The sequence below is a fragment of the Mobula hypostoma genome, chromosome Y (assembly GCF_963921235.1).
Source record: "Mobula hypostoma chromosome Y, sMobHyp1.1, whole genome shotgun sequence".
Lineage (NCBI taxonomy): Eukaryota > Metazoa > Chordata > Chondrichthyes > Myliobatiformes > Myliobatidae > Mobula > Mobula hypostoma.
Genome location: NC_086130.1, coordinates 1,754,310 through 1,770,832, shown reverse-complemented (window position 1 = coordinate 1,770,832; position 16,523 = coordinate 1,754,310). Strand labels below are relative to the sequence as shown.

General features: G+C 44.6%; 1 protein-coding gene across 1 annotated transcript in view; it reads left to right on the top strand.

Annotated features, from left to right (window-relative positions):
- Positions 1–16,523, top strand: part of LOC134341063 (vacuolar protein sorting-associated protein 26B-like) — a 96,891-nt gene that overhangs the window by 42,662 nt on the left and 37,706 nt on the right. Inside the window, exon 2 of the mRNA XM_063038813.1 lies at positions 6,070–6,226. Coding sequence (XP_062894883.1) covers positions 6,070–6,226 — 157 coding nt within the window. The remainder of the gene's footprint in view (positions 1–6,069; positions 6,227–16,523) is intronic.

The following is a 16,523-nucleotide window of genomic DNA, read 5'->3' as shown; positions in this document are numbered from 1 at the left end:
CTGGGTGATAGCTCCACCACAGGAAAACCGGTCCCCCTGGTTAAAGTCACAGTCGGTGACTTGTAAAGGATTTCGGAGGATGACGAGAAGATCGACAGCATCAGCTCACCTGAAGACTCAAATCTCTCTCTCTCTCTCCCCATCACTACTCAACTAAATACCACGAACTGAACTGAATTTTACTCAACATCGTAAGACTGTATCTTTTTACCCCTAGACTTAAAGAAGCTTGGTTTTCATACATATACATTCCACACTTACTTTTATATATAATCATTGCTAACCTGTTTGATTTATCTACATTTATATTGCTGTATTGCATAGTTACTGATAAATATTAGTAGTTTATAGCAATACGAGACTCCAAAGTGGTTTCTATTTCTGCTGGTTCTGTATTCCTGTCACGGAGTACGTGAGTTGTTATGTACCCCGTAACTGGGTTGCCAAACCAGCAGAAATGGATCACTCAGTTGGAGTCTGGAGTACTAGAACTAAGAAAGTTTTATTAAAGAAATAAGCAACACAGTAATCGAAAGGATAATAAATGCAACAGTTCAGCGATGATAAACACACATGTGCACAGAATTAAGATAACAGCATCAATCAAGCTCTATCGTTGTCTAGGGGTAAATGACCAAATTTCAAAATGACACAAAGTTCAGTACAGTTTAGTAGTTCAGTTCGCTGTAATCCTTGCCATGGCGATGGACAACGTGGGGGGAGAGAGAGAGAGAACAGGAACAACTGATCATTCAGACACGGCTTCACTCACAGACCGGCGATATGGCTCACAAGCAGCTTTTTGGGCAGGTCCTTGGTAATGTCACCTGAGGTCACCGACTGTGACCCCTCCTCCAGATGCGGTCGATCCTCTGCAGTGGATGCTCGGCACCCAAGCAAGGGTGGACCCACACCGGGTTCCCGCTGATCGTACCTTTCCACCCTGGCCGTTGTCTGGTACTTCCCACCGACTCGTGAGAAGCGTATCGCTTCCAGGGTCTCATTACCTCGGGTGGCGTGTGTGTGTCCTGCCTTAGCGAACCGGTCCCTTTTTATCCCCCTGCTGGGGTATCACCTGTCCATCACTTCAAACAGTTCAAGGTTCAAAGAGGAGAGCCGCTCCAGACAGCTCTCTCTCCCCCGTCCCTTCATTACACATCTCCAGACGCTGCTCCATTGTTCCTTATCTCTCCTTCCCCTGAGGGCAGGTGGCAGACCACTTGCTGATGTCACTGATGCTAACCTAGGCCAGCAAACATCTTAATTTTATGTGTATTCTCGTCACACTTCCCCCCTTTAAGGATTTTTACCGGGAGGTAAAAATTACAAACATGAATACATTATTCGATACACACACAAATATATATCTTTATCAGCTATTTGGCTAACACAGCGAGTTTGAAGCTGTCAACACCTTGACAGACAGTCATCGCATTTTCTGTTCCTTTTACACGTGTTATTAATAATCCCTTAGACCAGGCTCCAACGCAGCAAACTTCATAGTGGCCAAAAACAGTGATGAATTGTGACCAATGTAACCTCTCATTTGGTTTTGTCCCGGACCACAATAACAAGGGTCGTCCCATTCCGACTCAGTTTTCTCTCGCAAGGGCTTAGTAGGAGGGGGACGGGTATTGACCGCAGAGTTATTGCAAAACTTCCTGCAGTACCCCACCATCTCCAAGAGCCTTCTGAGGGCCCTCTTGTCTGTCGGGGTTGGGAGGTCAGCGATAGCCTGCACTGTAGCTTGCATCGCTGCCGGATGCCCCTGTGTCACCACAATTCCCAGGTAAGTGACCATCGTGTGGCCGAATTCATTTTTTTCAAGGTTCACTATCAAACTGGCTTCAGACAGCCGTATTAAATTGCCAATACACACCTCTGTGTTCATCAGTCCTTTAGTCACTGAATTACTCAAAAAATATGAGTGTTGTCCTATTGTAACAGACATCACCCAACGTCCCAGTTCTTTGCATTGCCTCGGGACAATCAAACACACGGGTGCAAGTCGTTTAATTACTTCTTCTAAAGATTCGCTTTGTTCGGGGATTAAGGGAGAGACCTTATCAGTAGACCTGGCCAAAACAATAGCCTTCTCCCATCTGATCGATCCCATCCTAATCTTTTCAAAATGTTTTTTTCCTCTTATCAGGGGGCCCTTAGCTTCATTGATTTCCACGCTAACACCAACTAGGTTTGTTAGCATATCAAAAGCCGGTGACCGTCTCAGTTCGCGTCGGTCATGATCAATAACATTCTTCCCCCTGGGCAGCCGGTAAATCTCTTTCATGATTCCACCAACTGTTTCCTCCAGCACCGCAAAATGTCCACCAGGGGGTACCTCGTGGGCCGTGTTAAAAACCTCATCCCCACAATAGCCTACTAGTTCCCTTGTTAAAGCTGTGTCAGAGAGAGCTGTCTCTGCCAAAACCATCAGACCCTCGTCACGCTCCTGCGTCTGCACAAATTCTTTCCTGGCTACTGCTACGTCCGTCCCAGCTCCCTCACTACCTCTTGTCTCACTACACCCCGTCTCATACAAGGTTGGCAGAAATGTTTCAGCTAAATTCACTATCGCGGGCCTGTGATGAACCTGTGAGTCCATGGGCGGGGCCTCAATGCTGGCAGGCTGACCTGTCAATCTCACGACTGGGAACACGATTCCTCCGGCGATGTCATTACCGAGCAAGACTTCCATGTCTTTCATCGGTAATTCGGACCTCACCCCGATCGTGACTAGTCCAGAGACCAGGTTGCTCTGTAAGTGTATCTGGTGCAAAGGGACTGCCTCTGTCCCTTCCCCAACACCTTTGACCTCTACCTCCCCAGTCTGGGTCTCTGAGCTAAACTCTAATACACTCTTCAGTATTAGTGACTGACACGCTCCCGTGTCTCTCCAGATCCGCAGTGGAACTGGTTTTAACCTCTCCTTCACTGACACCAATCCGGCCGAGATAAACCTCTCGCGCCCTTCCTGGACTTTTTCAGACCTGTCCTTCCCTAGCGGTTCGCTTAACAGCTCAATACAGCCATTCAACATTGCCGTTTTTCCTTTTCCCGTCTCCTTCTTTGGGCCAAAGCACCTGGACGCAAAGTGTCCGACTTTCCCACAATTATAACAGACAACCCCAGGAGACTTCCTACCAGACTGCTCCCGGTCTACCTTATCCTTTTCACTAGTCCCCGGCTTACTTTCTGACTTACCCTTCTGGTAGCCTTTACTCGGGGCAAACTTCATTTTATGCGTCAACGCATACTCATCCACTAACTTAGCAGTTGCGGCTAACGTGGCTGCCTCTTTCTCATCGAGGTAGGGTCTCATACCCTCGGGGACACAACCTTTAAACTGCTCAATCAGAATCAGTTGTAGCAGTCTGTCATAATCCCCCTCTACCCCCTTCGAGGTGCACCAACGCTGACAATATGTTTGCATCTCACGGGCAAACTCCAAATACGTGCGGTCCCACTGCTTCCTCGCATTCCGGAACCTCTGCCGCTATGCCTCCGGGACCCACTCATAAATCCTGAGGATGGCCTCTTTCACCACCTCATACCTCTGGGCATCTTCCGCGGACAAAGCAGAGTAAGCTTCTTGGGCCTTCCCTTTCAGTACACTCTGAAGTAAAACAACCCACTTATCCCTCAGCCAGTCCTGACTTATAGCCACTTTTTCGAAGTGGAGGAAGTACCGATCCACGTCGGTATCGTCGAATGGGGGAACCAGCCTAACCTCCTGGGTCGCCCGGAACCCTCCACCTTGGTTCGGCACGAGCCCCTGCTCGGCCCTTATCTTTAACTTCTCCAGCTCAAATTCCCTTTCCCTCTGTTTCCCTCTCTCTTCTCGCTCCCATTGCCTCTCTTTCTCCTCTCTCTCTAACTGTCTCTCTCTCTCTTGCCTTTCTACCTCTTTCTCTCTCTCCTGCCTTTCTAACTGCTTCTCTTCGTGTTCTAACTGCCGTACCCGGAACTCGTGCTCGAGTCTCAGTTTTTCAAGCTGTACCTGTACTGCGTCTCCAGCAGGTTTTTCAATAGACACCACCCCCAGCTCACCTTGGGGAAACACACCTTTAGATACATAGTGCTCTACAATAGCTCTGTGTATCTCCTCTCTCCTCATTGTCGACTTCACCTTAGCAAGATTCAACCGTTTGGCCACAGCTATCAATTCCGATTTCCTGGCATCCTCTAATGCCTCCAAGGTCGGCGCCTTTATAAATCCCTCAACCTCCATTTCTGCTGTTTGTCTTTTCTTTCTTTCGGGTATTTTAACCCAATCAATTTACTCCGTCCCAAATTTAGCGTTCAAAATCGCGGACGAGAACCCCACTTATGTTACGTACCCCGTAACTGGGTTGCCAAACCAGCAGAAATGGATCACTCAGTTGGAGTCTGGAGTACTAGAACTAAGAAAGTTTTATTAAAGAAATAAGCAACACAGTAATCGAAAGGATAATAAATGCAACAGTTCAGCAATGATAAACACACATGTGCACAGAATTAAGATAACAGCATCAATCAAGCTCTATCGTTGTCTAGGGGTAAATGACCAAATTTCAAAGTGACTCAAAGTTCAGTCCAGTTTAGTAGTTCAGTTCGCAGTAATCGTTGCCATGGCGATGGACAACGTGGGGGGAGAGAGAGAGAGAGAACAGGAACAACTGATCATTCAGACACGGCTTCACTCACAGACTGACGATATGGCTCACAAGCAGCTTTTTGGGCAGGTCCTTGGTAATGTCACCTGAGGTCACCGACTGTGACCCCTCCTCCAGATGCGGTCGATCCTCTGCAGTGAACCCGGCACCCAGGCAAGGGCGGACACACACCGGGTTCCCGCTGATCGTACCTTTCCACCCTGGCCGTTGTCTGGTACTTCCCACCGACTCGTGAGAAGCGTACCGTTTCCAGGGTCTCGTTACCTCGGGTGGCGTGTGTCCTGTCTTAGCGAACCAGTCCCTTTTTATCCCCCTGCTGGGGTATCGCCTGTCCATCACTTCAAACAGTTCAAGGTTCAAAGGGGGGAGCCGCTCCAGACAGCTCTCTCTCCCCCGTCCCTTCATTACACATCTCCAGACGCTGCTCCATTGTTCCTTATCTCTCCTTCCCCTGAGGGCAGGTGGCAGACCACTTGCTGATGTCACTGATGCTAACCTAGGCCAGCAAACATCTTAATTTTATGTGTATTCTCGTCACAGTGATAAGACCCACAATGCAAAAATCAGACAGTACACAATAAGCGATTAAATGATTACAGTTTATAAATCTTATTTTGTGTTGTGAGTAGTAGGGAAACAAAATTATAAAAGACAGAGGCACCACTCATTAAAAGTATTAGTTCGTGCACTAAAAAAAGTTGGAGCTCACACTTCCAGTGTCCTTCCATAAACGACCTCTGCCGAAATCCCGCCAACCTTTAGATCCCCAAATTTCCGTGTCCGCTGCTCCGTGATCACCAAGCGCTTCCTGCACTTGTCCTCCCTCTTCGCTCGCCTTGTTTGCAAAATGTGTGAATCAGCTTGGTTCCCAGACATCCAAGATAGAATAACATGTCGCCCATTGGTTAGTTCCCCTTTATCTGTGGTTACAACCCAAACATTGCAGCTACAGAGAACCTATTACCTCAGCAGTTACCATTACAGAGAAGCCATTTTATCAGCGTTAACATATAAAAGAGAACCCCTTACATATAATAAACTGTGCATTAGCTCTTTTAAATTAAGTTCTGTGCAGATTTGCGAAGCTGTACAGTACTAAGGAAAAATTTCAGAGAATTGTGAAGAGAGAAAATAATTGTATTATAGGATACTGAAAAGTTGCCAATTAAATTTATTTGGCAATTAAAATGTGACAGGATGAAGTATTAAGTGTACCCAACTAAACTGCAAAGCTGTACCTAGTTGAATGTGTCATATAGAAGAAGAAAATGAAGGAGAAAAATTGAGCTAATTTCCTTTTAGCAGATTTTCAAAATGTAACATTGGTCCTTGAAAGAAGAACATGTCACAGTTGTGGAGTTATTTGAATATTCCTTTCTCTTAATAGATATAACATATTCCTTTCTCTTAATAGAACTGTACTATGACCGAGGAAATCATCATGAGTTTGTGTCTCTGGTTAAAGATTTGGCTCGGCCGGGTGAGATGACACAAACCCAAACCTTTGACTTTGAATTTACACATGTAGAAAAACCATATGAATCGTACACTGGTCAGAATGTGAAGTTGCGGTGAGTCTGGTTTTTTGTACTTACTCTAATGAATGCAGTCTGAAGCTTTTCTTTATGTAAAAAGATTGTATAGGCCACCCAGATAATAAAATGGATGCAATTTGTACATCAAGATCACCATTTTTAATTATCAGAATAAAGTTTGAAATGAATCAATCTCTTAATTTCTTTTTTTTTAATTTTATTTTTATTTGGATAAGGTATTCACAGGTAATACACAAACATTTTTTACATATATAACCTTTTCCATTTTTTATGTGAGTATATCTATATTAATTTGTACATTCACAAGTGCACATGGAGATAATATAGAAAATAATTAGGCACTCAAATAACACACATCAAAGTTGCTGGTGAACGCAGCAGGCCAGGCAGCATCTCTAGGAAGAGGTGCAGTTGACGTTTTGGGCCAAGACCCTTCGTCAGGACTAACTGAAGTTATTTGGTGTCATTTGTAAATAATTTGTAGTCCAAATTAGGAACACTGATTGGCTGGTAATTACCACATTCTAGTTTATCCTTACCCTCTTTAGGAATAACTGAGATAATCGTCCCTGTCCAGGAGGGTGGAATTTCTCCTCTCTGTAAGATCCAATTAAAGGTGTTAAGTAATAATGGAGCTAACTGTGACTTTAGCGATCATACCACTCTGAGGTAAACCCATCAGAGCCTGGAGACTTTCCGGCCTTTAATCTAGAGATGGCCGCGATCAGTTCTTTGGCAGTTACTGGTTCTAATAGCATTCATTTTGTAAATCTGTGAGCTCATCAATTCGGTGAAAGACCCGCTTTGGTCTGCCCGAAACTTGGTGGTCTACCAGCACATGGAGATGTCCGTGACTGAATGCTGCCGACTGGCACACTCTCGCCTGCAGGAGTACGTGCTGAGGGATGCACTCAAGCTTGTTGTGGCCACAGTGGGGAAGGACCACAGTTTAAAGTTCATCACCTGTGGGAGTGGGATGGGAGGAGAATATCCCTCATCAGCGGTGTGGACAGATGAATCAACATGGTAGCCCAGGAGTGGGTGGAATTGTTAATTTGGAAAAGGAATTAGAGCCAACGCCTACCTTTATTGTTGATAATTTTATTGTAAATAAGTCTTAACTCTTGACCAAGGGTTGAGAGTAAACGAACGATTTATTGTAAACATCTTTCATTTGTATATGAACAGAGAGTCAACGCATAATTTTATTGTAAATAACTTTATTTATTGAATAAGGACTCAGGGTCAACAAATTTTTTTTATATGTATATAACTTTATTTTGTAATACTTCTGAATAAAGTATTTTTGGAGGGAAAAAAAATCTGTAGCTTGGGTAGATCTAAAGAATTCAGGAAAGTGTCTGTATAGGGCTCATTGGAGGTCCAGTGTTGAGAGTACGGCTCTTGATAATACGTTTCAAAACTCTCTTGAATTTTCCCTATTGTACTCTCAACAAACTTTGTTTTTCGATTCTTTATTTTATGGACTGTATTGTCTGCTTGTTGTTTTCGTAATTTATATGCTAATAATCTAGCTGATATGCCTGCTACTTAGTAAGTCTTTTGTCTCAGGTAAAGAAAGTTTCTTTGAGTTTCCAATGTGTATATATCTTCAGTTTCACTTCGCAGTTTCTTAATTTCCTGCTTTAAATTAGAACTAATTTTGTTGCTGTCTACCACTTGAAGTTGTTTTAATTTTCCTTGAAGGTCTGCTAATTTTTGTGCATTGAATTTTTTCATGCGAGTAGTACTGTAAATAGTTTTCCCTCTCAGTACAGCTTTCCATGTATCCTATAAGATCACTGGCGATGTTTCTCCCGTGTCATTATGATCTAAGTATTATTTGATTTCTCCCCTTATTTTCTCCATTACTGTCAGGTTATTGAGTATATGTGAATTTAACCTCCACTGTGTTTTCATCATTTTCCTTTCCAGAATTAGAGACATAGAGACTGGACTATGGTCCGACAGATCAACTGTTGCAATATTACACTTTTTTATCCTGAATCTATCTATGTTAAATATAAAAAATAGTCTATCCTTGAATAAGCTGAATGAGGGAAAGAATAATGCATATAGTCTTTACTAGTGGGGTGTAATTCCCTCCACACATCTATAATTCCCAATTCCTCCATCAATGAATTCACTTTCCTAGTCAGAGGTTTATTCTGAATAACTTTTCTTGAAGAATCTAATGCAGGGTTTAACCTAATATTAAAATCCCCTCCGCAGATTGCTACCCCTTGAGAGCTGACCACTAGGTCAAAAATGTGTCTATAGAGTTACCATTCACTACCTGGTGGAACATAAACACACAGCAATGTTATTTCAGTACCTTCTATTCTTCCTGTATTCTTTACAAATTGTCCGTCCTTGTCTTTAGTCTCTGAAATATGTACATAATTAAGAAGCACTTGATATTATAGTAGCTACTCCTCTTTTGCGGCCCAAATTATATGATGAACAAAATACATGCTTAAAGCCCATTCTTTTTAATTTTGCATGTTCGGATTGGCTCATGTGCATTTGCTGAAGGAAAGCTAATTGTGCCCTCTCTTTTTTCAATTTAGACTTAATCTTATTTCTCTTAATTGGAATCAAAAACCTGTTTACATTATAGGAAATTATTTTTACCAGTTCAATTTGCATTTTTCGCTAACAGAAAAAAAAACCTCTCCTTTTCTAAACCAACAGTAAGCAATCCCTTCTCAACAGTAAACCCAAACACAAAACCAAACCCTAGGCATTTTTGAACATAAAACATTTGAAAATTTTCCCCGACTTCCAACAGTGAGGCCTGAGCACTGACCTGCCTCAGTTCAGAGGGATAACCCCTATCTCCAGTCTTTGTTAGAGGGTCCTCTGCAGTGTGAATAATCATAGAGAGTTCTCTGCTTTTTATGTCTCGACCATATTGCTATCATTCAAGTTATTCCATCTAGATTATTTTCAATTACCAGCTTTCATTTTACCTTTAAGTACAATTTACTCTTTTCAGACATTTCTCCATTATTCTACACTCTCTGTACGTTCACGTCTGAATACTGGAGGCTTTTCCTTATAGTTTGACACTCTGGTTCGAGTGGAGCATCCTCGCCGCACTGGCTGCCATGACCACCGCCGAATCTTCTCCAGTAACGACTCCAGTTGGGTGACAACTTTTATGGGTAGTCCCCGGTCCGCCAGGTCGGACGTTGCCTCTTCCACTGTAGCACAGGTTTTTGTCCCTTCATCATAAAAGACTCTTAGCCGAGCTGCATAGAAGGTCTGAAATCTGATGTTGTTTTCCTTCAGGACCCTCCGTGTTTCTGTGTGTTCCTTCCATTTGGCAAGGATCCCCGGTGTGTAGTCATGGTCTAAATTGATTTTACAGTTGTTCCATATAAAGTCTTTCTTTTGCCATGTCAGTTTAAGCACTTCTTCCTTCGTTCTGTAACTGAGAAATCTTGACTAGAATCGATCTGGACTGGGCACCTGCAGTGGGCTGAGGTGCTAACGCGCGGTGGCCCTTTCTATCTGTAGGTCTTTTGCAAATTGTCCATTTGGTTCTCTCTAAGCAGCTTCTCCATGAAGGGAATCACGAATCTGGGTTTACCTTCAGTTCCTTCGGGAACTCCGTAGATCCTCACATTTTCCCTTCTCGAGCGGCCTTCATGACCTATTAGCTTCCACTGGAGCTGCTCTTGTGGCTTTAGCATTTGTGTTATCACTTCCTCTGCGTTTTGCAGCCTCTCCTCAGTCCCTACAATCCTCGCTTTGCTTTCATCTAACCTCAAATTAGTTTTTACTATTTCTCCTTTATTATCTTCCAACTATTTCTTGTTATCTTGTCGGAAATCATGAATCTCTCTGAGAATCAAAGTCAGATTCACCGATTCTTCCACATTATCTCCGTTCTGGCTAGCCGTTGGGGAGCTAGGCCCCTTGTCTTGCTGCGTCTTTTTATATTTATCACCCTTCAGAACGGAGCTTTTATTCTTGTACTTAGACTCCATTCTTGCCCCTTTTGTTGATATAGTTACACAATTCTAACTATTTGTCTAATTTCGACTTTGGGGCAGTTTACATTCTTTTTTGTCGAGAGACCTTTTCCTATGCTGCCATTCTCTTGGTGACCCGGAAGTCCTCCTAGTCTCTTAATTTCAATGATATTAATTTGTATGTGAAGTTTTTTCAGTTTTAAAAGAAAAATTTGTTTCTAGATTAAATAGATATCTTCTATTATTTTAAGATTATGAAGTACATTTCTTCCCACTTTTGTGTTTAGAACTGTCCAGAGCTGAAATATTTCATTATGAAGATGAGTTGGCTATTTTTCTGTCCAGATGGTATGATATTAAAGGACAATCTAATTAAATTGAAAAAGTTACTAAATTGCTTTGGTATTTGAGATATCTAAAGCTGGAATTAAGAGTAGTTTTGGTAATGATAACTGTAAAATCAAAAAGCCCATTTTGTTCAGTAGTAACCTCCTGTAAAGGGATTTCAGACCAGCATATTCTTGTTAGAAACAAGAGAAAATAAGCAGATGCTGGAAATCCAAGCAACACACCCAAAGTGCTGGAGGAATTCAGCAGGCCAGGCAGCATCTATGGAAAAGACTACGGTTGATATTTTGGGATGAGACCTTTCATTAGGACTGGGGGAGAAAGATGAGGGCTCAGAGTTAGAAGATGAAGTTGATTCGTGAAAGAGATATAGGACTGGAGAAGGGGAAGTCTGATAGGAGAGAAGGCCATAAACAGAGGGGAAGGGAAAGGAGCATCAGAGAGTGCCAATGGGCATGCAAGGATATAAGGTGAGAGAGGGAAAAGGGGATGGGGAATGGTGAAGGAGCAGGGAGCATTACTGGAATTTCGAGAAATCGATGTTCATGCCATCAGGTTGGAGGTTACCCAAAGAGAATATAAGGCGTTGTTCCTCCAATCTGAGTGTGGCCGGTTCGTGACAGTAGAGGAGGCCAATGGACTGAGATGACGGAATGGGAATGGGAATGGGAAGTGAAATTGAAATGGATGGCCACTAGAAGATCCCTGGCACTTATCTTGCAAGTAGATCAAGTGCTACACCTGCTCCTGTACCTCCTCCCTCACTACCATTCAATGCACCAAACAGTATTTCCAGGTGAGGCGACACTTCACTTGTGGGTCTTTTGGGGTCATATACTGTGTCCAGTGTTCCTGGTGTAGCCCCTTATATATCAGTGAGACCCAACATAGATTGGAGACTGCTTCGCTGAGCACTTATGCTCCATCTACAGAAAAAGCAGGTTCTCCCAGTGGCCATCCATTTCAATTCTATTTCCTATTCCCATTTTGACATGTCATTCCACAGCCTACTGTCATGCTGAAGTCAATGTTCATGCCATCAGGTTGGAGGCTACCCAGACGGAATATAAGGTGTTGTTCCTCCAACCTGAGTGTGGCTTCATCTTGACCACTCGCGCTCTCTTCTTTTAGTGAGTGTCTCCAGCCACCCCGAGTAGCGGGCGAGGGGGGGGGAGGGTCCCATCAAACCACCATCGGGCTCGAGCCCACCCCGCATTTGAAATTGAAAAGCCGGCGCGTGCACCGCCCCAACTGCTGCTTCCTTAACAGAAACCGCGTTAATATTTTTACTTCAAATACATTCTTATGAACTTACGGCGTTGCTTCTATAATGTTTCTTTGTGGGTAGACAGGGAACTCTTCACGATCATGCTGGACGCATGGCACCCACCTTCACACCTTCCTGAACCGGAGGTTACACATAAGACATGGCGAAACCGGTATATGCCGCAATATACCATAGAGAATGAATTTACCTTTGTTAAACTGTAACATAATTATCAACCTTTAACCAGAAAATAATTACAAACAAATCATTTAAAGCGTAGACCCAACAAAGTCAAATAAATGCCTTAAGGGCAACACAATTATATTTTTCACGTCTTATTCGACACATTGTTTAATCATTCTGAGTGCAGACTGGATGACATATGTGAACCCTTGTATATAATAACTGGGTGAACCTCCTTTAATAGCAATAATCTCTGCCAAACGTTTCCTGTAACTGCTGATCATACTTGCACAAAGGTGAGGACGAATTTTAGACCATTCCTCCATTCGAAACGGTTTCAGCTCATTAGTATCTCTTGGATACCTTGTATGAGCAGCTCTCTTCAGGTCATGCCACAGCATCTCAAATGGGTTACGGTCTGGATTTTGACTTTGCCATTCCAAAGCACAAATTTTCTTCTTTTTAAACTAATCTGTTGTTGATTTAGTCTTGTGTTTCGAATCATTGTCTTGTTGCATCATCCAACTTTTATTAAGCTTCTCGTGATGGACTGCTGCCCTGACATTCTCCTGTAAAATGTCTTGATACAATTTTGAATTCATTGTTTCCTCAACAATTGTAAGTTGTCAAGGCCCTGGGGCTGCCAAACTACGATGCTCCTTCTACCATGCTTCACAGATGGGATGAGGTTCTGGTGTGTGTGCAGTGTCCTTTTTTCTCCAAACATAGGGGTATGTGTTTCATTCAAAATGTACAACTTTAGTCTCACCTGTCCATAGAACATTGTCCCAGAAACAGTGTGGAACATCCAAAGTTCAAAGGAATGTTTATCACTGGTGTACATACATGTCACCACATCCAACCCTGAGATTCTTCTGCGACATTCCTAGCATATCTGTAGAATAGTAACTGTAAACTGACAACATCAGAAACTGTAAACAAACTGTGCAAATGCAGATATAAGTAAATAACAATAAATAACAAACATGAAATAACAATATAACAGAGTCCTTAAATGAGTGTACCTATCCCCTCTTGTACAAGAGCCTGTCAGTTGAGGGATAGTATCTGTTCTTGAACCTGGTGGTACAAGTCCTTAGAAACCTGTACCATCTACCTAATGGCGAGAAAAGAGCATGGCCTGGGTGATGAGGAGTTTTGATGATGGATGCTGCTTTTCTACTGTAATGTTTCATGTAGATGTGTTCAACTGTTTGGAAAGTTTTACCTGTGATGCACTGGGCCAAATCCACAACCATTGTAGGATTTTCCATTCAAGGGCATTGGTGTTCCCAAGGTTGTAATGCAGCCTTTCAACAGTCTTTCCACCATACATCTATACATCCAGAGACATCGTCATGCTTTCTTAACAATAATAGTTATACGATGGGTCAGGACTCTGAGACAGTGACACCTAGGAATTTAAAGTTACTCACCTCCTCCACCTCTGATACCTCAAGTAGTACTGGCTCAAGGACCCAAACAACAGGAAATCTGCAGATGCTGGAAATACAAACAACACACTTCAAAGTTGCTGGTGAACGCAGCAGGCCAGGCAGCATCTCTAGGAAGAGGTACAGTCGACTTTTTGGGTTGAGACCCTTCGTCAGGACTAACTGAAAGAAGAGTGAGTAAGAGATTTGAAAGGGGGAGGGGGAGATCCAAAATGATAGAAGAAGACAGGAGGGGGAGGGATGGAGCCAAGAGCTGGACAGGTGATTGGCAAAAGGGATATGAGAGGATCATGGGACAGGAGGGCCAGGGAGAAGGAAAAGGGGGAGGTGGGGAAACCCAGAGGATGAGCAAGGGGTATAGTGAGAGGGACAGAGGGAGAAAAAGGAGAGAGAGAGAAAGAATGTGTGAATATAAATAAATAACAGATGGGATACGAGGGGGAGGTGGGGCATTAGCGGAAGTTTGAGAAGTCAATGTTCATGCCATCAGGTTGGAGGCTACCCAGACGGAATATAAGGTGTTGTTCCTCCAACCTGAGTGTGGCTTCATCTTTACAGTAGAGGAGGCCGTGGATAGACATGTCAGAATGGGAATGGGATGTGGAATTAAAATGTGTGGCCACTGGGAGATCCTGCTTTCTCTGGCGGACAGAGCGTAGGTGTTCAGCAAAATGATCTCCTAGTCTGCATCGGGTCTCGCCAATATATAGAAGGCCACATTGGGAGCACCAGACGCAGTATATCACCCCAGCCAACTCACAGGTGAAGTGTCGCCTCACGTGGAAGGACTGTCTGGAGCCCTGATTGGTGGTTAGGGAGGAAGTGTAAGGGCATTTGTATCACTTGTTCCGCTTACAAGGATAAGTGCCAGGAGGGAGATCAGTGGGGAGGGATGGGGGGGACAAATGGACAAGGGAGTTGCATAGGGAGTTATCCCTGCTGAAAGCAGAGAGGGGGGAAGGGAAAGATGTGCTTAGTGGTGGGATGGTAAAGACCCGGCACAGATGAGAGTTGGGATCGGAGGGGGGAGGCTGGGAGTGTCAGTGCAGAGGGGAGGGTTGGAGTGAGAGGAAGATGGAACCTCATCCGTGCCGGGTCTTTACCATCCCCTCCGACCTTCAACTGTCGGAGACAGAACGTTCTGTTCTCAGTAAGGGCCTCACCTTTGTCCTCCTTCGCCCACACCTCAGCGCGTTCCGCGTTCGCCATGACGCGGAACTCTTCTCCTGCCGTCTCTGTCTCCGAGCCTACTTCTTCGGCAAGGACTCTTCCACCCCCACTGATGACCCCTTCTCCCGTCTTCAACCCTCCTCTTCTTCATGGACACCCCGATCTGGTCTTCTGCCTGCTCTGGATCTCTTTATCGCTAACTGCCGATGGGACATCAACCGTCTCGACTTCTCCGCATCTTGTTCCCATTCCAACCTTACTCCTTCCGAATGCTCTGCTCTCCACTCCCTCTGCACTAATCCTAACCTTCCTATAAAATCCGCCGATAAGGGGGGTGCTGTTGTAGTTTGGCGTACTGATCTCTACCTTGCTGAGGCACAGCGACAACTCGCGGATACCTCCTCTTATTTACCCCTCGATCGTGACCCCACTAAGGAGCACCAGGCCATTGTCTTCCACAGGATCACTGAATTTACCAGCTCAGGGAATCTCCCATCCACTGCTACCAACATTGTAGTTCCCACACCTCGCACTTCCCGTTTCTACTTCCTACCCAAGATCCACAAACCTGCTTGTCCTGGCAAACCGATTGTCTCAGCTTGCTCCTGCCCCACCGAACTCGTTTCTGCATACCTCGACAGGGTTTTATCACCCCTTGTTCAATCCCTTCCAACCTATGTTTGTGACATTTCTCACGCTCTTAAACTTTTCGATGATTTTAAGTTCCCTGGTCCCCACCACTTTATTTTCACCATGGATGTTCAGTCCCTATATAGTTCCATCCCCCGTCAGGAATGTCTCAAAGCGCTATGCTTCTTTTTGGATTCCAGACCTAATCAGTTCCCCTCTACCACCACTCTGCTCCGTCTAGCGGAATTAGTCCTTACTCTTAATAATTTCTCCTTTGGCTCCTCCCACTTCCTCCAAACTAAAGATGTAGCCATGGCACCCGTGTGGGTCCTAGCTATGCCTGCCTTTTTGTTGGCTTTGTGGAACAATCTATGTTCCAAACCTATTCTGGTATCTGTCCCTGACTTTTCCTTCACTACATCGATGACTGCATTGGCGCTGCTTCCTGCACGCATGCAGAACTCGTTGACTTTATTAACTTTGCCTCCAACTTTCACCCTGCCCTCAAGTTTACCTGGTCCAATTCCGACACCTCCCTCCCCCTTCTAGATCTTCCTGTCTCTATCTCTGGAGACAGCTTATCTACTGATGTCTACTATAAGCCGACTGACTCTCACAGCTATCTGGACTATTCCTCTTCTCACCCTATCTCTTGCAAAATTGCCATCCCCTTCTCGCAATTCCTCCGTCTCCATGGCATCTGCTGTCAGGATGAGGCTTTTCATTCCAGGACAAGGGAGATGTCCTTTTTTAAAGAAAAGGGCTTCCCTTCCTCCACCATCAACTCTGCTCTCAAATGCATTTCCCCCATTTCACGCACATCTGCTCTCACTCCATCCTCCCGCCACCCCACTAGAAATAGGGTTCCCCTGGTCCTCACTTACACCCCACCAGCCTCTGGGTCCAACATATTATTCTCCATAACTTCCGTCACCTCCAACGGGATCACACCACTAAGCACATCTTTCCCTCCCCCCCCCCGCTTTCCACAGGGATCGCTCCTTACGTGACTCCCTTGTCCATTTGTCCCCCCCCCCATCCCTCCCCACTGATCTCCCTCCTGGTACTTATCCTTGTTAGTGGAACAAGTGCTACACAGCTACACATGCCCTTACACTCCCTCCCTTACCACCATTCAGGGCCCCAGACAGTCCTTACAGGTGAGGCGACACTTCACCTGTGAGTCGGCTGGGGTGATATACTGCGTCCGGTGCTCCCGAGGTGGCCTTCTATGTATTGGCGAGACCCGACGCAGACTGGCAGATCGTTCTGCTGAACAC